Source organism: Rhinatrema bivittatum, chromosome 10 (assembly GCF_901001135.1).
Source record: "Rhinatrema bivittatum chromosome 10, aRhiBiv1.1, whole genome shotgun sequence".
NCBI classification, from domain to species: Eukaryota; Metazoa; Chordata; class Amphibia; order Gymnophiona; family Rhinatrematidae; genus Rhinatrema; species Rhinatrema bivittatum.
Window position 1 is genome coordinate 83,583,477 of NC_042624.1, and position 23,149 is coordinate 83,606,625.

General features: G+C 43.9%; 1 protein-coding gene across 1 annotated transcript in view; it reads left to right on the plus strand.

The window, feature by feature from the left end:
- The window catches only part of LOC115100053 (tau-tubulin kinase 1-like), a 190,710-nt gene that overhangs the window by 37,137 nt on the left and 130,424 nt on the right, over positions 1–23,149 (plus strand). The window contains exon 3 of the mRNA XM_029618225.1: positions 15,366–15,432. Coding sequence (XP_029474085.1) covers positions 15,366–15,432 — 67 coding nt within the window. The remainder of the gene's footprint in view (positions 1–15,365; positions 15,433–23,149) is intronic.

Below are 23,149 nucleotides of genomic sequence, written 5' to 3' on the forward strand. Positions count from 1 at the left end.
AGCTTGTGTGTTATATTTGAATGTGGGTTTATTGAGCAAAAAGTGCTAAATAAACCCACATTCAAATATATATAACACCAGTCGATATCAGTTGAAGAGTCAGAATTAACTGCTCTCTCTGCTATTTTGAATTAAAGTGAACTATTGCATGCATCCTGAATAAAGCAAGGCAATTGGGCCATCAGATTGAGCGACGAGTTCTGTTACCAGACTGCACTGCACGGCTATAAAACAACTAAAATAGAGGAGTAACTGGCATGATATGATTGTATCATGAATGCCGGTATAGAAAAGCTTTAAATAAATAAATGGTATTTGCAGAGCAAAGAGCCAAGACAGGGGCTAGGATTGTCACCAGGCTGCAAACGTTTTCTTTGACAAACTTTCCTCGTTTAAGCCTTGTGACTCTGTCAAGATTCAATAAGACTATGTTCTGCTCTTCCCAAGCAATTGTACCTATGGTCCTTGCTGTTTGAAAAAGTCACTCTAACAGCAATTCTCAAAAACCACCACACAAGCCCAGGTCCCAGTCTGGGCCCTGGGTCTGGATGTAGTCCTGGTATCTGTTGTCAGATCGCCAAACCATAAGAGAAATCCAAGCACAGCCTGCCCTGCCCCCTCTCGAGTCCCTACCATTTCCTTACTGGGCTCTCTGGAGTACTGCGGGTCCTTTCCAGAGCACGGGGGTGTAGAGGGTTTATTATGCAGCCTGTGAGCCAGCATTCATGGGGTTAATCGTTCCTTCTCTCAGAAATCAGTGCAGCTGCTCTGCACCTGCTGGAGAGCTTGAGGTGGGAGGGTGTGGCTTGCAGGAAGCTGGCTGGGTTGTACTGTGAATAAAATGCCACAAACAGGAAAGGAGTGAGCCACACCCTCAAATCAAAACCTTGGAGATCAGAAAAAGAGGGAGGCAAACACTGTGTAACAATAAGCAAGCAGCCACCACACTGACTGTTTGATGAAATCTAAGGAGTACGAAAATGCGGGAGAGACTAGCAGCTCAAGTGGCAAATAGCGCTATCTGGTTCAATTAATCATTTAGGCCATAGGAGAAACAAACTTGTTTTTTCTTTTATCAAAAAAAAATTTAGCACATAAAAGCAAGCAGCCTGGGAGCACTTACATGAGCATCAATCAGAAATGCACATTTACAACCCCACTCCAACATCAGCTGATGTTTTGACTTCCCTTGAATCAGAGAGAAACAATATAAAGTCCACTTAGCAGGTACTACAACTCTTCTTAGGCCAAAACTGGACATATAGCCAAACCAAATGGAGATTTTAACACAGGGCTCCCCACGACTAAACATATCTGTTGGAAGGCCTAGCTCAGCAGCCCACAAGCTAACAATGGCAACAAGGTGTGTGAGTGTGGATTTGTCTTTTGCAGCTTCAGAGCTCAGTTTCCTGCCTAATTCAGGAATGGCTCTATGCTCAGGTCTGAGCAGTTTACCTTGGCAAGAGATATTACGACAGACCTGACTGGTCAGAGAACACCTGGCTGCCCTGACAGACTTGCTAGCTCCTGCATCCCGTGGCAAACAGTTTTGCAACACTCCGGCATCACTGAACCGTACCAGAGTCTGCGGCTGTGTGCCCTGTGTGAATAATTACTGTGCTGCCCCCCCCCCCCCCCCATTCATTCATTCTTTGTCCTAGGCCCACCAAAAAAAAAAAGGCCCAGCTCCCTTCAGTGATACAAACTTTAAAAACCAACATCCCGCCTCCCCCCGGTCCAATGGCTGGTGCATGGAATTAGGTGCCCCAGATGAACCTTATAGCCTTGCACAACGCACCTCCCCGCCCCAATCCACACACACAGTTAAGAGTTATGCATTTATATTTTACATGAAAAATATCAAAGTATTCTGAGGTAAAAATATCCCTTACATTACATTTACATGCATTGCTGTGATGCCAACCAGAAATCCCTGCAAAAAAAACACATCTAGACCCATATAGTATTTGGCCTATTGTGATGTGTGTTGGGTGTGGGCTTGACTCTCTGAAAGCCCGAGTACACTAATACACTTCCTATTAGGAGAATGCCTCACCTCAGTCACACATGCAGAACATAAACAGACCCTCACCAGAATAGTGCAACCATAAAGTAGAAATACAAATGAGCAGTCAAAAACTGAACTGGAAACTTCAAGATACCAGACACTCTATGCAGTGCAACAATGAAAAAACAGAACCATCACCATTCCTCAAACATCAAACAATAAAAATCAAGAAATAAAATAAATACATAATCATAATACTAAAAACATACTAATAATATTATTTCAAAAAAAAGTTGAAAAAAAGATCAAATAATTAAAAACTCATATACAAGTTTTTTAAATGTCCCAATAAAATATTTCAAAACAGCAGACACAGCAAATAACACCTGAAAAATAAAACTAAAAAGGATTTTAAAAATTCATACTCTCCATACCTGGGAAATTTTGATTTCCAGTCACCCTGGGATTGTCATGAAGTAGTGGGATTCGGATGCACAAACTTTCTTCTTTCTCTCTTATACACACACACACACACACACACACACACAAAAAAGCTCAGACACCCATACGCTCCCTCTCAGACAAACCCACAGGTATCTCCAGCTCTTCTTTGGTTGGGATTTACCAGCAGCCCCAGGCCCTCATCTTCATTTTGGTTGTTGGCAGGTTGGAATCCACCTGCACCCCCCCTATTTTCTCTCTCTCATACACACACCCATCCTGGGCAGCCTGCCATTCACACACACACACACACACACCCATCACAGGCAGCCTCCCATTCACATACACACCCATTACAGGTAGCTTGCTATTCATACACACACGCACAGACAGCTTCTCATTCACACACACATACACATATGCAGCCCAGGCAAGGCAGTTTCCCATTCATACACCCACCCATCCCAGGCAGCCTCCCTTTCACTCACACACATATACATTAATTCCTCCTCCATTAGTAGCGCGTCCCTAATGCCTCCTTTTTGAAAGGAGCAGCGGCTGTCAGCGGGTGTGACAGCCGACACTCAATTTTTCCAGTGTCATTTCTCGAACCCGCTGACAGCTACGGGTTCGGAAAACGGCTGCCGGCATATTTGAGCATCCGTCTTCCAACCCGCGGGCAGATTTTTAATTTTTTTTAAATTTTTACTTTTTTTTTTACTTTTGGAGCCTCCGACTTAATATCGCTTTGATATTAAGTCGAAAGGTGTACAGAAAAGCAGTTTTTTCTGCTTTTCTGTACACTTCCCCAGCGCCAGCAGAAATTAACGCCAGCCTTTGGGCAGGCGTTAATTTTTGAAAGTAAAATGTGCAGCCAAGCTTTCTGGATCGCTGGGGAATAACTAATAGCACCCGCAACATGCATTTGCATGTTGCGGGTGCTATTAGTTTCGGGGGGGGGGGGGGGGTTGGCTGCACATGTTCGATGTGCTAACAGTGCGCTCCACTAGAGCACACTGTATTGTATCGGCCCGTTTATGAGCATTGCAACACGGAGAAATAGAAATAGATATGCATTCCCCCCTATACTGAGCAACATTAAAAAAGATGTAAGAAATTCATATTCTCAAAGCTGACATATTGATGATCTAACAACTGAAAAATGTTTTCTACCTTTGTTGTATAGGTAGGTAGTTTGGAACTGGTCTTATGTTTTCCTAAATTCTTTTCCAGGATCTCCTTTCCTGTTTCCAGGCTTCTCTTGCCTCCTATCTTCTTTACTTTATTTCTCATATCTGTCTCATTCTTCCCTTTCATTATTTCTTTCTTCTCTGTCTCTCCATCTATTCATAGCTACCGGTAAATTTCACCCCTCTTCTTTCCATCTCTATTCGCCCCTTCCCATTCCCCCAGTCTCCTTTTCCTGCTGTTTTTCCACCACTCCCTAGTCCCCCCCCCCTTTCCATTTCTGTTCTTGTACCTCCCAAGCCTCATCTCCCCAGCTCTTTTTGTCACTCATTCCCTCCCTGGCCCCTTTCTTCTGTCTCTTCCCCCCCTACAGAGCCTCCTTTTAGTGTCTTCTGAGCCCCGTTCCCACCCTCTCATCTTCTCACACTGCTTCTCCCACATTCTCTCACTCAATACCTGACCCAGCCCGTCTAATACATCCCCATCCAACTGCCGAGTACCTACTCTCTGCATCACCAAGTCCCTGCTCTGCTCCCCTCCACTCTCTCTCAGACTTCCTGCCGCTTCCCAGTGCTTCCCCCCCACCCCCACCCCTGATGCCAGAGCCCTCATTTTTCACCTGCTTTCCCCCATAATTCCCAAGTAACAGCCTTTTTTCCCCCTGCTCTCCCCAATCCCTTTTTCTCCCCCCCTGTTCTCTCAATCCCCAGTACCCCAGTGTCCATTCTTCCCCTGGTCTCCCACTCCCCGGTCCTCCCCTGCTATCTTCCAGTCTCCATTTTTTTTCTGCCCTCCCACCCACCAGTGCCCCAGTCCCCCGGTCTTCCCCTCGTTTCTCATCCCCAGTATCCATTCTTAACCTGCTCTGCCCCTAGTTCCTAACTAACAAGTCCTATTCTTCCCCTCCTATCCCATCCCCAGTCTCCCTCCTTCATCTGATCAACCCCCCCCCCCCAAAAAAAAAAACCAACTCCCCATGACCTTGTTATCTCGCAGGCTCCGCCTACTGCAGACACAATGCCTCTTTCACCTTCTGACCCCACATTGGAAACCCAGCCCAGTTATTTCAAACCCAGAGCGCTGTCTCTACTGCGCCCTATGTGGTTCAAACATCAACTATTTGAACTGCACAGTCAAAACTGCTGATCTTTAAACCTTTTAGGGATCCATAGACAGACACAGTCTACAGAGTCCCGAGGTTCGAATAGCTGAACTGAGGTTTTAATTGCAGCGCTGGAAAAGAAAAGAGGCATTGAGCCTGTAGTAAGAGGAGCTGGATTCAGTTAGAGATGCTGGCCAGCCGTCAAGATTGGTAAAGGAGAAGCATGTGATCCTCTTGCACCACCAGGCCCCTCCCCCCCCACCCCCCCCATGCATTGGATCAGTCAATCATGTGATGTGCCAGCAGCACCCCCGAGTGTGGTGCCTATGGTCCAGGCCATATTAGTCATAGGCTAGCTTTGGCTCTCCCGGGCAATTTGGCACCTATGGCTAAGTGAAATGTGTGCCTTCACCCTTGCACAACACATGACCCCCCCCCCCCCCCCCCCCCACAAGCTTGAAGACACATTTTTCTCCTGCCCCCTGCCCCATCAGGCTCTCCCCTTTTACACCAGACACCTCTCCCTTCCTTTTTCCCCCATCAGATGATTCACTTCCCCCCTTCATCAGGCATGTCTCTCTTCCCCCTCCTTCTACCTCCCAGGGTTTACTCCTCTCCCCCCTTTCACCATGCCATTGTGTGTTCCAGTGATGGTGGGACTCAGTGCAGAACTCGGCAGCTTCTCCAGCAGCTGACATTGCTCCTCCCCCTCATGCATGTTTCAACAATCCTCTTATTTGAACCATGCAGGCTCTGTTTGTAGAGCCTCACATGTTTCAAACAGATCACTGGGAGGGGGAGGAGCAGTGTGAAGGTGACGGGAAGGCAGCAGCAGGATTCAGGGCTCAGCCACTGCTTCTTCTGGCTCCTGTTTGGCCATCCCCACCCTTCACGGTGGCAGATGATACCACTTTTTGTTCCACATGGCTGAAGATGGACACAGATAGGGAAAGCTGTGAATGTGCACTTCTTTGGCACCACTGGCTGCCCGCATCCTGGATATAACTGCATGCAGCGGTCCTCTACGGCCTAAGCCATGTTGGCCGCAGGCTACTATGGCACTGGCGTCAGGTGGCATTACTGCTCCTGGACCGCTAGGAAAAATCCCCACAAACTGATAGCCAGAGGAACAGCTCTAAAAGACTACCAAATCTAGCCCTGTTTTTCTTTTAGATTTAGCTCACACCTTTTCAGTAGTAGCTCCAGGTAAGTTACATTCAGGTACAGTAAGTATTTGCCTGTCTCCAGGGGGCCAACCATCTAAGTTTGTACCTAAGGCGACAGAGGGTGAAATTACTTGCCCAAGGCCACAAGGTTTCCCTGGTTCTCAGCCTATTGTTCTAGCCACTGTGCTACTTTTCCAACTTTACAACAAGTTATTGGTAGAACATAAGAAATTGCCATGCTGGGTCAGACCAAGGGTCCATCAAGCCCAGCATCCTGTTTCCAACAGAGGCCAAACCAGGCCACAAGAACCTGGCAATTACCCAAACACAAAGAAGATCCCATGCTACTGATGCAATTAATAGCAGTGGCAATTCCCTAAGTAAACTTGATTAATAGCCATTAATGGACTTCTCCTCCAAGAACTTATCCAAACCTTTTTTGAACCCAGCTACACTAATTGCACTAACCACATCCTCTGACAACAAATTCCAGAGCTTTATTGTGCGTTGAGTGAAAAAGAATTTTCTCCAATTAGTCTTAAATGTGCTACTTGCTAACTTCATGGAATGCCCCCTAGTCCTTCTATTATCCGAAAGTGTAAATAACCGAGTCACATCTACTCGTTCAAGACCTCTCATGATCTTAAAGACCTCTATCATATCCCCCCTCAGCCGTCTCTTCTCCAAGCTGAACAGCCCTAACCTCTTCAGCCTTTCTTCATAGGGGGGCTGTTCCATCCCCTTTATCATTTTGGTTGCCCTTCTCTGTACCTTCTCCATCGCAACTATATCTTTTTTGAGATGCGGTGACCAGAATTGTACACAGTATTCAAGGTGCGGTCTCACCATGGAGCGATACAGAGGCATTATGACATTTTCCGTTCTATTAACCATTCGCTTCCTAATAATTCTTAACATTCTATTTGCTTTTTTGACTGTAAAGAAAGATCCAAAGCCTGACAATACTGACCCTGAAATAAGATATTTCAAGCAATAATCAAACCATTTAAAACAAAATTATTAATTGACTGGACTGCAATTTCTGGGTCTTAAAATAATAAGTTGGTGTTTTAGGGCCAGACTTCAATTCCTGGATCAAGTCAGAAAAAAGCCAACTTAGGCCTTGGCCATTCACGCATAGAAGAAACCGGAGATGATTTTGTAAACCCAAAACTTTTACTATTAACTCCAGTACTAACAGCCTGGCTCCCAGTAATCCTCTTCATGTATAGGTTCATTCCCACAACACTGCCTAATCGTGACCCTCTATATAGCACAGCATTCACTTATAAGTTATTTTTATCAAGACAATTAGAGTTTACACTGGTAGATGACCCTAGATCATCAGAAAGAGTCTGAGCCAATAGTGTGTTTTCCCCCTTGTAGGCCTGTAGCTAAAATTTTACTAAGACAACAAACTATACGTCCATAACTGTAGTGGGGCAAAACCAGAACTCACTGGAATCATATAATAACCTTGGTAGAAATCTAGGAGAAAATGCGAGCCAAGAGATACCTGGGAAGAGCAGGTAGAGACTGAGGAATATCTGAAGAGGGATGCGGATCTGGTGATAGTTCTGGAGATAGATGGGGGTGGGGTATACGATCTGGAGGATAGTTCTGAGGCAAGATGAGGGAATCGTTGGGAGGTGAAATGAAAGCTCTGGAGGTAACATGAAGCTGGGGCATAGGTTGAGATGGAAATTGGAACTGATTGATAGTTGGAGGAATTTATGAGCTGGGGGTAGTTGGAGAGGAGAGTGGAGTGTGAGAGCAATGGGAGATGATGGGCACCAGAGGAGAGTGGTAAATTAATCGGCTAAACTAAAAAAAATCTGTCTCATTTCATAGCACTCTATCCACTCTTCTAAGCAGGAAATAGCTTCAGAAAAAATAATGCTATCTGTTCCATTATTTTCAGTTCTGATCCCAAGATTAGTGCTCCTGGCTGAACCGCTGCTTTCAGGAAGCTGCTTGGGAAGCACTGGACTTTCTGCATGGGCCCAACAAACTGAAGAAAAGGGAGGGGAGGCAGAACTCGTGACACATGTCAGCTCCCTAAATGATGACATAATAACTCTTAAAGACACAATTTGCTCCTATATAGCATGTAGTGCTATTTAAATTCCAATAAACCTACAGGGCAATATTTCCATAGATTCTACCATAAAGCTGGCCAAGTTGAATTCATTTGTTAGGAAATTCTGTTCATAATAGGTCTAGGTACATATTATTTTAGGGCATAAAAGGTGTATTTGACATTAAATTCATTTTCCTGTCGTTCTATTTTGTTAGCCAATGGGGACGTAAGAAGCTTTTGGCAGACTAACACGCAATCACAGGACTGGATTATCTGTTAAATTTGTTTATAGCTGACACAGTGCTTGACTTCATCTGCCCAGGCACATCCCCCTTACATTTATTCTTCATTCACACTGAGGGTGTGCAATTGAACAAAAGATTACTGGCTACGGAAGAAAGTTATTAGTGGAGTGAGTGATTTTTTTTTTTTAAGGCCTTTCATTTCCAGAAACATCATATTCTCTAAATTAGCAAGCTCTTCATGCGTATTGGAATCCATTGTTGCCATCTGGCTTTTGACTTTTGCTTGTTTTTTGTTTCCTTCTTCTAACTTGAGCGGGTCACAGTAGTTCTGAGATGGCCAAGTGACACCAGACACAATGCCGGTGTCTGTTCTAGCTAGAAATGGCGTGGAAGCTATGAATCACTGAGCACAGGATAAAAGTCTTCCCACTTCTTTGCTAAAACAGTAGAATGTTTTTTTGTTTCTTTTTACTTCCTATCTTCCTTCTGATGGCCGGGCTTCCAGCCCTGTCAGAACTGGATTCAGTCCTGCTCACTGACCTTTATGACAGGAGACAGCCAAAGTTCAGGTGTTGAGCAATTTCATTTGCAACAGGTAGGAGATTTGTCCCCAGTCATCGGTCACAGACTGGGTTCCCTTTAAAGAAGTGTACAAGTTTGTTATCCAGTAAGTCAAGCCAGTGTCACTGCCATTAGATGCTGTCCCGGGGAAGCGTGCGCCGGCAGCCAGCAGGTGCGCAGAAGTTACTTCGCCTCGGAAGCTGAAGTAAGTTTTAAAACAAAAAAACCTAATAGTTAGGGGGGGGGGGGAACTAGATGTCAGGAAGGAGAGGGGAAAAGGTAGGAAGGTTAGGTAGAGGGGTAGGGAAGTTCCCTCCCAGTCCGCACTTTAATTGGAGCAGACTGGGTGGGAACTGGGGAAGGCATACTTGCGTCGCCACGCATTGGTTTAGAAAATTTCTCACCCCTGCATGCTCAAGTGCCAACCCGCCTACACATGCGCGTATGGATTTTAAAATCTGGCGCGTGGGAACTGTATTTTATAACATGCGCGTGCCGACACATGCATGTTATAAAATGATCACGCGCCGGGAACCCCGCACACATAGATGCACGCGTAGACTTTTTAAAATCTAACTTCGAGTTTCAAAGTTAAGGGCCCTTGTTTTTTTTGCCGTCCGAATCCAATTCCCTGTTATCTCTTGCCGTTGAAGCAGAGAGCAATGTTAGAGTTACATCACAAGTGTAAGGCTTATTGGTTAACGGTAGTAACAACTGCATCAGCAAGTGACCCCCATGCTTATTCATTTTCCCAGACCATAAAATTCATGTCCTTATTGGTTGTTATCCAAAACCAATTCCCCTTTTCCTCCTGCCATTAAAGCAGAGAGCAGTAAAGAGTTGCATCAACAGTATGAAGGCTTGTTGGTTAAGGGTAGTAACTGCCACACCAGCAAGTTACCCCATGTGCTCTTTTCCTCATTTCCATCCTCTAGCTTTTAGGGATCCACAGTGTTTATCCCATGCCCCTTTAAAATCTTTCACCATTTTTGTCTTCACCACCTCCTCTGGAAGGGCATTCCAGGCATTCACCACCTTCTCCGTGAAGAAATATTTTCTGATGTTGGTTCTGAGTCGTCCTCCCTGGAGTTTCATTTCGTGACCCCTAGTTCTACTGATTTCTTTCCAAAGAAGCAATAGAGGGTAAAATGATTTGTCCAAAGTCACAAGGAATATCAGTAGGATTTATCCCCTGGTTTCCCTGATTCACAGCCAGTTGCTTTAACTACTAGGCTACTCCTCCATTTACGAGTCACCAGACAGGAAAAGGACCTTGGAGTCCTTGTGCACAATACATTGACATCTTCAGCTTGGTGTGTGGTGGCAGTCAAAAAAGCAAACAGAATTAATGATCTGAAAAGGAATGGAGAATAAAACTGAAAATACCATGTTGCCTCAGTATTAATCCATGGTGGAACCACACCTTGAGTATTGTGTGCAGCTCTGGTCAGTCCCATCGCAAAAGAAAAAAAGCATAGTGGAAATGGAAAAGGTACAGAGAAGGGCAACAAAAATAATAAAGGGATTGGAGCGGCTCCATTATGAAGACAGACTACACAGAAAAGAGATGTCTGAGAGGGGAATTGATAGAAGGATTTTTAAAATAAAATTATGAGCTGTGTGGAACATGTAATAAATAGGGGACCATTATTTACCCTTTCAAATCATATTAAAAAAGGGAGAGAGAGAGAGAGAGAGAGAGAGAGAGAGAGAGAGAGAGAGAGAGAGAGAGAGAGAGAGAGAGAGAGAGAGAGAGACTAGCTATAAAGCCCTTATAGTAGTTAGGTATTTATACCTCTATATGAGGCCCACCTAGTAACTCGAGGTGAGGTTTAGGTAGTATTGTAGGGGGGTTAGGGGCCACTTTGACATTCAGAGTGAGACGTACCAACAGAACAGTGCTCTCTTGTGAAGATTTGATGTCATTCGGAGTGAGGAAACTTAGCCAAAGATTAGATTTGTACAATGTTCTCTCAACCTAGCTTGATGTTACCTAGGTAGAGAGTTCATAAAATACTGTGCATCTCTGCCCTGAAAGAATGCATGCATGTTTCAGTATGAGTACTTTTTTTTTTACTGTGAGGAGCAGCATATTTTCTGTATTTTATAAAAGTATACGAGAATATTTTATGTGCAAAAATTGTAACGTGTGTATGTGTTCATGCAGTTTATGTATGGAGGCTTTTTTTTTTATATAAGGTATGCGAGTATCAACTTGTGAAAATACTTGTTTGTGTACTTTTAAACACCAGTTCACCCAGACCTCCACCAGTTCACCTAGATGCTCCAGCACTTCATCTTAACCCCCACCCCTTAACCCAGCCCCTCCACTCAACAACTGAGGACAAAAGACAAGTGCAATTTTCCAGTCTGTGCCTCGGTTAGCAGGTGTAAAAGAATACAGACAAGTTCAGTGAGGCACGTGCATATAAGGGTAGATTTTAAAAGCAGCGTGCGCGCTGCGTACATGTGCGCACGCTACTCGGCACGCACACATGTACGCCCGATTTTATAACATGCGCGCACATGTTATAAAATCAGGGGTCGGCGCGCACAAGAGGGTGCACAATTGTGCACCTTTTGCGCACTCCGAGCCTGCTCCAAGCCGCACTGCCTTCCCCCGTTCCTTCCCAGGCCGCTCCAAAATCAGAGCGGCCTCGGAGGGAAATTCCCTCCCCCCCCCCACCTTCCCTTCCCTTCCCCCCTACCTTTTCCTTCTTTGTTCTTTTATTTCAAAACTGCTGGCACGCGATCTCTGACACAGCAGCAAATGGCCTCTAGCCCTGCCCCCGCCACCACCCTGGACCGCCCACACTCCGCCCCCTTTTTGTAAGTGCCGGGACTTACGCGCGTCACCGGGCCTTTTTAAAATAGGCCTGGCGCGCGTAACCCTTTTAAAATCCAGCCCATACTGCTTATCTGGAATGCCCCCTTTTTCCCTTCCCCTTTAACATTCACGCACAACACTGCTCGTACGCGCATACTTCCGGCTTTCGCAAAATCCTACTTGCGCATGTACACGCCGCTTAACACATACAACTTCCAGTTGTGCCCGCTGAAACCTTTAGAACATGAACCCCTGAAGCAGCTTCTGATCGAATTAAGCAAGTCTTGTAACTTCAGTTTACATAAGGTAACATATTTATACGTTGAACTAAACATAGAAGCAATTTTTCAATCGAGCTAAGAAAATCGGGTGTTTTTCTGCATTTGAAAAAACTCCAGTTGCAATCTGTTGTTGTATACAAGCAATGTACGCACTGCCTGCATAACTGAAGCGCCGAAAAGCAGAATGTAAATCAAATAAATAAAATGCAAATCCCACATGTACTTTTGCCCACAGACTTCGCATCGATTCTCAAAGAGAAATTAGAGTCATTCTCCCCCATTAAAACTGCCCCAGGAAAAAGTACACCCACAGAGGTCGGAACCCACTGTTTTGTGGGGGAACTTTTTTTTTTCATGGGAAAACAACATGCGTACTATTTGAAATGCATATCTACCTACACGGTTGCTTCCCTGACCTAACCCTACCCCTGACCTTGCCTATGCTTTATCCTGATGCTCACGTTGCTGGGCCTCCGCATGTACTTTTATCTGGGGTCTACCTGAGTTTTCAGACAGCATATTTACCTGGCCAATGGCTTTTGAAAAGCATTTCCATTCTGTAGATCAGCATATTAAACTTATAGATAGAAGGGGGACGCTCAAAAACTCATAGTAATCTTAGAAGGTAACTTTGAAACGGGCGCACATTTACATGTCTACATCAGCGCGCTGCCAGATACGCAGCAATTTTATAACATGCATGCACATACCTGCGCATGCTATAACATCGCCCTGGCATGTGTACGTGTGCTCCTAATTTTAAGCTTCTGCGTGCACAGCAACGCGTCGGCTTTGGGACGTGCAAGTGAGGGAATTTTATAGCAGACGCGCATCCAGCCCATGATTCTTTCACCAGATCATGCACCAGTTTGCCCAGACTAGAGCTAGGTACTCCCCCCCCCACCCCCAGTTATCCCAGACCTCTCAATCACTGCAGAGATGCCTGGAAATAGTTTTATTAAGACTTACACCTCCTCCATAGCAGAAGTGTCTTTGCACTGAAATATACTTGGGCGCGTACCCAGGCACATAGCTACTTGGGTGCATACAACTTGGCCCCGCCCAGGAATGCCCATGCTCCGCCCACAATCTGCCCCTTTTTCTCCCGATGTGAGATATTCATGCGTCAGTACTAGTGCACACTTGTGGGTGACTTATAAAATCGGGTGGACATGTGCACTCCCATCTCCTGATTTTGGCACGCACCATTTTGGCACGCACCATTCCCAGAGAAGATCCTCTAGATCAAGCTGCAAACAAAAATTTCTTCAATATTTGACAGAAGGAGGTATCAGACACCAAGAGCCACAATAGAGATTTTTTTTTTCACTTAATTTTTGATCCAGATAAACTTCTATAACTGCCACACTTTTTTCTCTTTATATTCCACTTTTTGGTACTTCAAAGTAGGATACATTTAGGTACTTCCCTATCTCTACAGGATTTATAATCCAATTTTGTACCTGAGGCAACAGAGAGTAAAGTGACTTGCCCAAGGTCGCAAGGAGCAACAGCAGGATTTGAACACTGGTTTCCCTGGGTTGTAGCCACTGCTCTAACCACGAGGCTACTCCTCCACTCTCTTAAGTCTTTGATCTAAATGAGTTTTTAAAAAATATTTTTGTTAAATTTTGCAGGAGTTGATTTTTGGCCTTATTTAATATTTGTGGCAGCATCTTACCATCTGATTGGTTTCCGGGGTGCTATTGCCTCCTGATAGTAACCTGACTACCCTTTGGCCTACAATCAGGCCGATACATTACAGTGCGCTCCAGCCTTTACCCCTTATTCAGTAAGGGGTAATAGCGCGCCGAAAACGAGCGTCCAACCCCCCCGAAACTAATAGTGCCGGCAACATGCAAATGCATGTTGATGGCCCTATTTGTTATGCCCACACGATTCAGAAAGTAAAATGTGCAGCGTTAATTTCTCTTGGCACTGGGAAAGTGTACAGAAAAGCAGTTTTTACTGCTTTTCTGTACACCCTACGACTTAATATTATGGCGATATTAAGTCGGAGGTCCCAAAAGTTACAAATAGTTAAAAATTAAAAAAAAAAAAAAATTAAAATGGGCCCGCGTCTCGCGGGTTGAAAACCGGACGCTCAATTTTGCCCGTGGCTGTGAGCGGGTTTGAGAACCGGCAAAATTGAGCGTCAGCTGTCAAACTCGCTGACAGCCGCCGCTCCTGTCCAAAAAGAGGCGCTAGGGATGCGCTAGTGTCCCTAGCGCCTCTTTTTACCGCGGGCCCTAATTTAAATAAATTAATTTACTGAATCGCGCGCACAGGAGAGCGGCTCCATTTGATTAAAGTGGTATTGTCCAGTTTAATTGTTTGCCGCACATTATTTTGCTGTAACATAGAAACATGACAGCCAAAAGACCATACGGTCTGTCTAGTCTGACCATCTCACAACTTCTCAGTTCTATAATCCTCCCGCTCAGAGATCCCCTGTATTTATCCCATGCTTTCTTGAATTCAGATACTGTCCATGTCTCCACCATCTCCAATGGGAGGCTGTTCCATGATTCTGCTACCCTTTCTGTAAAGAAATATGTCCTTAGATTACTCCACAGTCTATCACCTTTCACCCTCATCCTAAGACTATTTGTTCCAGAGTCTCCTTTCCATTGAAAGAGACCCACCTCTTGTATATTAATACCTCCGATGTATCTAAATATATCTGTCATATCTCCCTGTCTCGCATTTCCTCTAGGGTATACATTTTTAGATTTTTAAGTCTGTCCCCATATGCTTTACAATGAACACCACTGACCATTTTAGAAGCCACTGTCTAGATTTACTCCATCCTGTTTATCCTTTTGAAGCAGTGGTGTCCAGAACTGTACACACTATTCCAAATGAGATATCACCAGGAACTTATACAGGGCAATATCACCTTTTTCTGTTGACCATGCCTCTCCCTTATGCACCCAAGCACCTTTCTACCTTTTGCTATCGCTTTATCCATCTGTTGGCCATTTTAAGCTCGTTAAACATGAGCACCCCCAGATCCTACTCTTGCTTTATGCATAGAAGAATTTCACCCCCTAAACTCTATCACGTCCTTGGGTTTTTGCAGCCCAGTTTTATGATTCTTCATTTTATAGCATTAAATATTAGCTGCGAGACTCTAGACTATTTCTCAAATTCCACTAGATCCCTCCTCATGTTTTCCACACCTTCCTGGCTATCTACCCTATTGCAGATTTTGGTATCATCTGCAAAAAGACAAACCTTTCTCAGCAGTCCTTCCACAATATTGCTTCCAAAAATGTTGAAAAGCACTGGTCCAATGACCGATCCCTGCAGACATTTAACCTGCAATAACATTCTGCCTTTTTGTTTTGTTAACTCAAGTCTTTTTTCCTTTTTTACAATACCTCATGTGGGACTTTTGCTATATTATTTTAATGTTCTAGCTGTATATATTAGAATTGTTTGATTCTTTACATTTTGTTGTTAGGAACAATCTCTCAACAGATGAAAATAAGAAAACAGAACCGATTTAAAAAGAAGGAACAGAAACCGCTGTAAGTAACTTCCTAAATTTTGCTGAAAAGTGCAGGAAATGCATCTTTAATTCCGAAAATCACTGTATATTATCTAAATAATTTTAAACAGGCCTGCAGTCTCGTTTGCCTGTTCTTTGGCTTTGACTTTCAAGCTCGGGCATTAAGCTCACTTTTACATCTATATTATGTGCAACAATTCCAGACAACATTGGAAGGGATCATGGTTTCCCTCTGCCATTTCTATTTCTAAACTGGCAAGCCATTTTCTGCTGCTTAAATTGCCTGTAAAGAAGCTGCATCAATAACCATCATTAAAAGTAATAGCATAAAATGTTCACAAGAAGCTGTTTGGGGGTCATATTTTCATTACAACATCTCTTCACCTGCTTTGCTTGTCCCAAGCGGGTAACCTGCTTTGTAATCAGTCTTATTAACTGAGAGCAGAGATATGATTTATTATGGCCTGATAATGGAGGCTGTGTGGACCAAGAGAAGGGATATATTGTCCTCTGATAAAATGGCTCTTTTCTCTCCAACAGAGCTGTATCATGCACGGGATACATAATGTAGTGAGTGATTATTTCCTGAGGGTGAGTGATGGCAAAAAAAAACCCTACAGAAAACCTTCTTGCTGGCCATGACAGACTGGGAGTGTCCCCAGATCTCCCTGACTTTGACAACCTGCAGACATGTTTGATGAACGGTATTCTTCTGCCAGAGACAGCCTGTCTGGAAGGAGAAAAGAGATCCTTTATCATCTGATCTGCTGTTATTGTCTTGATCTTTTATAAGCAATCTCTAATGCACGTGAATGCAATATCCTTTCTCACAAGTGCCAAGCATAATAGAAACTTAGTTAAGGCCTCCCCCTCCCCCTCTGCAGTTATGGAAATGTCCTAATAACGTAATTAGAAAAGATGTTTTGTGAATGATATGACTTAGAGAAGGGTAATCAGAATGCTTTTGCATTATCTGTCTGCTTTAAAAAAACCAAACCTATGATAAAATAGGCCTTATGATAGACATAGAGGTGGAGGGGGAATTAGAATTGTATAGAAGCTTTTGTCCAACAAAAAAAAAACAGTTTGGAGATGATCTCAAGTGAGCTGGGTAATGGATAATGGTGTTTTATTTTTATAAAACATGAAAAAAGGCAGCTGGTCATAAGCCAGGAGTGATTAATGCACTGATAGAAGAGAGAATAAACTGAGTAACCGACTCCAAAATCTTTTATAACTGTAATAGCATTAACAAAAAGCTATCAATTTAATTGTGTACTTGGGTAAAAGGAATCCTCAAGTCCCAGCTCACCAAAGGTTCACATCAAGCTCTTCAGCATCTTTTTCTTGGGGAGCTGGACAAGTCAAACCTGTCCAGTGTCAGTGTATAAACAGAGTAAAATGCACACAATTCTGTTAAAGCACCAGATAAAAGAGTAGCAAAATCTTTCGCCTATCGGTCCAGTTCTTCAGTGAAATCTCACAACTGACTTTATGGCGATTGCCCAATGGGTTTGGTGTCAGACAATCCCAAATCCCATTGCTGAATGGTATCATCTCTAATTTTAGACTACTGTTCAGCAGTGGTATCAGTGTAACTCCCAAGTCTGCGTCAAAAATGTGTTCGTTTTTTTTAGTTCAGCTTCTCTCCTATTCCAATGCCTCATTGTCCCCGTAGGTCCATTGTTTCACGGGAAATCAACGGGAAATCAACATTTTGTAAGCCAAGATACTTTGTACAAAATTTAGAAATTGGTGCCTTGTAGTCTTTTATTATGATCCATCTTTTTTATGTTTCCAAATTATTTATTTATTCAATCATTGGAGCTATTGACTACACTTCCAGAAAACATAAGGAGCCCGATATTCAAAATGGCACTTAGTTGACCAAGCACCACTGAATAACCAGCAATGGTCAGCAGGCACCACTTAGCTGCATAAGATCAGCTGGCTAAGTTTTTAGCCAGACAAGTAAGTCGGGGGTGAGGAATGGGCAGATTGCGGAAGAGTCAAGTCGGCTGGATAAATTAACCAGCTAACCTGATATTCAGAGTTAGCCGGCTGATTTATCCAGCCAACTCTGGTTGAATCAAAGGGCTGTCCTATAATTAGCTGGTTATGTATAACCAGCTAACTAGTGGTGAATAATAGTATTAAAAATTATAAAGATGCATCATAATAACAAAAGCATAATATCAATAAACAATTATTTCACAGAACATGTACGCTTAGCTGCACAAAGAAAGTGGCGGAATTCTGTCAAAGGAGTGAAAGTATGTGTGGAGATTTTATTTTGAAATCTCTGGGCCGGATTTTAATACCTGCGCGCACAAATCTATGCCCAATCTTATAACACGCGCCCGCAGCCACAGGGAGATACGTTACAAGATCCACAGGGAGACTTATTGCCTTCCCCAAGACGGCCAAGCCTCAGCTTGCTCACCACAATAAATATCTCCTGGTTAGCACTGTGGATCAACACTTCATGAACAGCACCCAAATCTGTTCCCACAGCATAGTCTCTAGCAGCTGTCAATTATAGTTCCAGGAATCCTACCAAATGGGGCAAGGACACAGCCCATAAAAGTTCTTCAGCCTTCTCTGTAGAACTTGGTGGCAGCTGTTCTTCTGAAGAAAAAGGAACCACAGTAGCCAACATCATAGCAGGATGACTTTATGCAAGGGAGTCTCGACTCAATGCCACCATCTCTATCTGTAGGACCAAAAATCTATCTCTTGGCCCAACTGGAACTGATACAACAATGCATGGGCACTGTAAAAGTATAATAGTTTGGTTTCACAAATGTTGAACACTTCCCCTGAGTGTAATTGCCTACTCAACAACTTGCCATGGTTCCTCTTCATCATATGGCTTTGGTTTAATGTGTAACAGTCATTTCACTGGTCAATATCTAAGCTTGTGATCCAGTTCATTGCATTAGAATTGAGTCAATGAATGTCAGTATAACTACCCTTAAATAAGCCCTTCTGGAAAGAAGAGTATATGTCTTCCATTCTTTGTGGCACTGGTCTGCAGTCACAATCCAGGCTGCTTCTCACTTCCTGTTGAAAGAGTTTCCGAGTAGGTCTTCCCTGTGATATTCTTATATGAATTAGCGTATACCAATCTTTCTATTGCAAGTCAAAGCTTGGCAGGTTTTTCAGTGGAATTAGTAATGGGGTACTTATTGTGGGGTTGAATCGTTCCAGGTTCCATGCCACTGAATACCACCATTAAAATCCTCCAGAATGCTACTCCAAGTCCTAAGGGGCTTCACCCATTTTAATCTTGTTCTAGGAAGGTTCTTCAAATCATCACGCAAGAGGATTCTGATGTTCTGATTCATTCTTGGAGATGAGATGCAGTGTTTGCAAGTGCTTCTGTTTTTTGTGAATGAACAGGACACAGAACCAGAAGTCAGTCATGTGGAGGCAACATTAAAGTATCCCCAAGCTGGGGCACGTAAAATAAGAGGTCTGATGCTGGGTTTTTATGGTCTGGTATCTGCTCTGTGGGTTCAAAAAATACAAATGGCTGGGTAGATGTTGGGCTGGACCTGGCTCAGAAGCTAAGGACTACATTTATTATTTTCTCATACTGGACAGGAAAAAATTTTTTTTTAAATTCTCCTTTTCTCCTTTGTTACCATCTGACTGGCCCCATTTAATATCTTCAATCTTCTGTCTTCTTTCTCACCTTGAATTATCTGATTCAACTTCAAACCTGCAATCTTGTAAATCCTCAATTAAAGGCTCACACAAGGGTGTATTGTTCAAAAAGAATTTCAAAATTTATTCTTCTGGGCTACCAGCAGTAAATTCACAATCAAAATTACCAATAAGGATGTGTCACAGGGTTCATAGCAAAGACAAACAGATGAAACAAAATAAACACACTTTACACTTCCTCTTCTTCTAGCAAAATATTTAGATCTTAATCTCCTACTCAAACAGCCCTGATACATTAGACATTCTTCCATAATCTCTTCAGTACTTACAACCCAGCACTAAATTCTTCTCAAACAGAACTCTCCAGATAAGGCCACAGGATTTCTCTTTTTGGGGACAGGGTCCATAATTCCTTCTAGGTGACTTATGGGCCTGAACATTTCTTTGGCACCCCAGCAACTATGGTAATGATGGGGCCCCACCAGACTGGAAAAGCCAGCTGGCCCTCAAGGACTCCAAAACACTTCAGCCTTTCCCTTTCATTCCCCCTTCAGTCACTTACTCCTCCTAAGAGCATACAGGCCGATGCGATATCAGCACGCGAAAAACAGGCGCTCATGATTGAGCGCCCGCTTTCCTAACACAAGCCCAATCCACCTCTCCCAGGCGCGCAATGTACCAAGCAAATGAGCTGCTACGTTAAAAAGGAGGCGATAGGGGAAATTGTGCGTCCCTAGTGCCTCCTCGGCATTGGGCGCCCATGAGAAGTGGCTGTGCGCTGGTTAAGAAAGTGGACGCTCGTTAATTGAGCATCCGTTTTCCTATCCTAACTGCTGGAAAGTTTTGTTTTTTTTTTACATTACTCCTTTTATCGGTTCCTCAGACTTAATATTGCCGTGATTTTAAGTCAGAGGAACTACAGAAAAGTAGTATTTTCTGCTTTTCTGTTAACTTTATGGGCTCCTCAAGACTTAATGCCTGCTCCAGGGCAGATGTCAATTTCTGAGAGTAAAAATGTGCGAGTTGGGCGCACATTTATTTTTTTACACAAGTGGGGCAAAAGTTAATAGCCTCATTAACATGAATTTACATGTGATGAACGCTATTAGCTACGCGCTGGTTTGAAAGCACGTTTTGCATATGCTAATCCCCTTATTGCGTAAGGGGTTATGGACGCGCATCCAAAACGTGCAGCCAACCACAGGTTAACCAGTGCACTAGCCTGAGCGCACGGTATTGCATCAGCTTGTTAGTCTTTTATATCATGGGGCACTCTCATTACACGTTTAAGGAGAAAGCCAGAAACAATACCATACTTTTCTGCATCAGGACAATCACAAAGGGGCCGATGTAATAAGATCCGCGGCAAAACAAGCGCTCGTTATGTGCTCGGGTTTTGATCACCACGCGCTGCTGAAGCTGCCACTACTGTGGGATGTAAAAAAAAAAATGTCCACAAAAGATTTGCGCGCAGAAATCCATGGACGTACGGAAAAATGCGCTTACCTAAATAAGCGGCCGCATCCACGCTCAAAACCCGTGCCGATAATCCGCGCATAAAAGCAAGCGAGTGAGCGAGCGAACGAGCGAACGGGTCTCCCTACTAAGTGAAAGTATGACCCTGGAAAGTATTTTTAATATTTCAATTAACTGTGCTGCAGAAAACAGGGCAAACAGAGACAGAAACAGTATCAGAATTACTGAAGAGAGGATCTCCTGAGGGAGAAGAAGGGATTGTAAAGCTAAGCAGGAGGTGTGGATAGCAGTTTGGATGGGCTGAATGATCTTTCATCTGCCATTATCTTCTGTATTTCAGTTTCTTAATCCCTTCTTCCTGCCCTATTCTCACTTCCTTCTGCCCGACGGATGGCGAGTCAGACCAGAAGTAGAGTCCTTGTGGAATCTCCTACTTTAGCCAAAGCATAGAAGTTGCTTTCAAAGTGAAACCAGGGGCTTCCTGAAGGCCTTTAGTGCAAGCTTTTGTTAGGCAGAAAACACCTCACAGGGACTGATGGAGTGCATGCTCCAGAAGAGCCCTCCCCAGGGGCTCGCAGTCTATGCATAGACCTGCCCTTCAGCTTCAATCCATTTTTTCCCAAATTCTTTTTGAAAAAGAGAGACATCAACATGCACTTTATCACTGGCCAGCAGGTACTACTTTTGTTTCCACAACAGGTAAAAATATATCCTACATTTATGTTCACTACTAATACATATTTTCCAAACAAAGATTCACAGATTACATCTGTTTGCCAAACACAGCTACACACATCACAATGGGGTAGATTTTCAAAAGAGCCGCTGAGCGGCAAAGTTAAATAGTTCATTTGAGCCGTTTGACTTTGTCAGCCACAGGTATCTGGCTAAAACTGCAGCTGAATATCCAGTTACACCTAACAGCACAAAACTTGAGTAATTAGGTGAGGTCGCACGTAGGGAGACAAATTTAGGGGTCATTTACTATGCCGCGGTATTTTTTTTTGTGTTATATTACTCCTTCAGAAAAAAATACCATGGGGCAGTATTTTTTTTTTTCCTAAAGAACAATTCCACGGGAAAAATATCACAGCAAAAATGACCTAAAATCACATCAAGGCAGCCCACTTCGCCCACACCACCATCTTAATGGGTCACGCTGACCTGAAATATCCCCAGGAGTCTGGTAAGACTCCAGCTACCTCTAGAGGCGGCCTAGCCTTTAAAGTAAAAAAAGTTAATACATTTACAAGTTATGCAGCAATGCCATGCCCCTTCCCAAAACCTCTCCCTTTGCACAACAGGTCAACACCCCCTCATCCAACGCCCCCTCCCACCTCCCTAGTAGAAGGCAGCCACACCTGTCCACCAACTGTCCTATGCCCCTATCATGGGATGGGGCAAAGGCAGGGTGGGGTCATTTTGAAAAAGGGCAGTGGCCAGCTCAGAGCCTGGAAGGGAATGGAAAATAAACGGAGGATGTCACAATGCCTCTGTATCGCTCCATGGTGAGACCGCACCTTGAATACTCTGTGCAGTTCTGGTCACCGCATCTCAAAAAGGATATAATTGCGATGGAGAAGGTACAGAGAAGGGCGACCAAAATGGTAATGTAACTGAGTTTAAAAAAGGTTTGGATAAGTTTCTAGAGGATAAATCCATAAACCTCTATGTTGGTAATTAATAAGCAATAGTAGCTTGTGATCTGTCTTATGTTTGGGTACTTGCCAGGTACTTGTGGCCTGGATTGGCCACTGTTGGAAACAGGATCCTGGGCTTGCTGGACCCTTGGTCTGACCCAGTATGGCATTTCTTATATGATGTTACGTTATGTTAGGCATTCAGGGCCCCAATAAACTATTTGGGAACCACTATATTACCAGGTATGGCCAGGGGGTGTTGACTAGAGAGGGTCAGGAGTGGCTTCTGAGGGTGGGGAGGGGGGGGGGGGGACTTTGGATTGGGCTGGTTGAAATATTGTTAAAAGGGAGGGGTCAGGGCTGGTGCTAGCATTTTTGCTGCCCTTTGTGAATAGTTACTGTATTGCCCCCCACTCTATTCTTTTTAGTACAGAATTTTTATTTTCAAAATAACAAACGATAAACCATAGAAAGTATCAGTCTCATGCACTGTCCCAGACTCCCTTTCTCTGCTTACAACAGCACTGTTCCCTCCAACAATCCAAAAACTTTCAAAATTGATACACCCCTGAACTTATTTTACCTCATCCACAGATCGAAAATTCCTAGTGTAGGAGGGATCCCCAGGCACCCTTGCCACACCTACCTATACATAAAAATGGCACCGAACCTCTCCCCATGCAAATGATGTGTTGGATTGCACTTAATATCTAAGCTGGGGTCTCCAGAACAAGGCCCATGGGCTGCATCCAGCCCACCAACCACTTCCCTGCCCCTGGCCACAGTTTACTTTTTCTTGCCCTCATGTGGTAATGACAGGAGGCTGTAATGCTGGTGGGGTCCCCACCGCCCTCTCGCAGAAGAGAAGTCCCGTGCAAGATGAGGCAAGGAGGAATGAGGGGAGGGGAGGGGAGGAGGGTGATAGCAGGGAAGAAGACAGTGAGAGGAAGG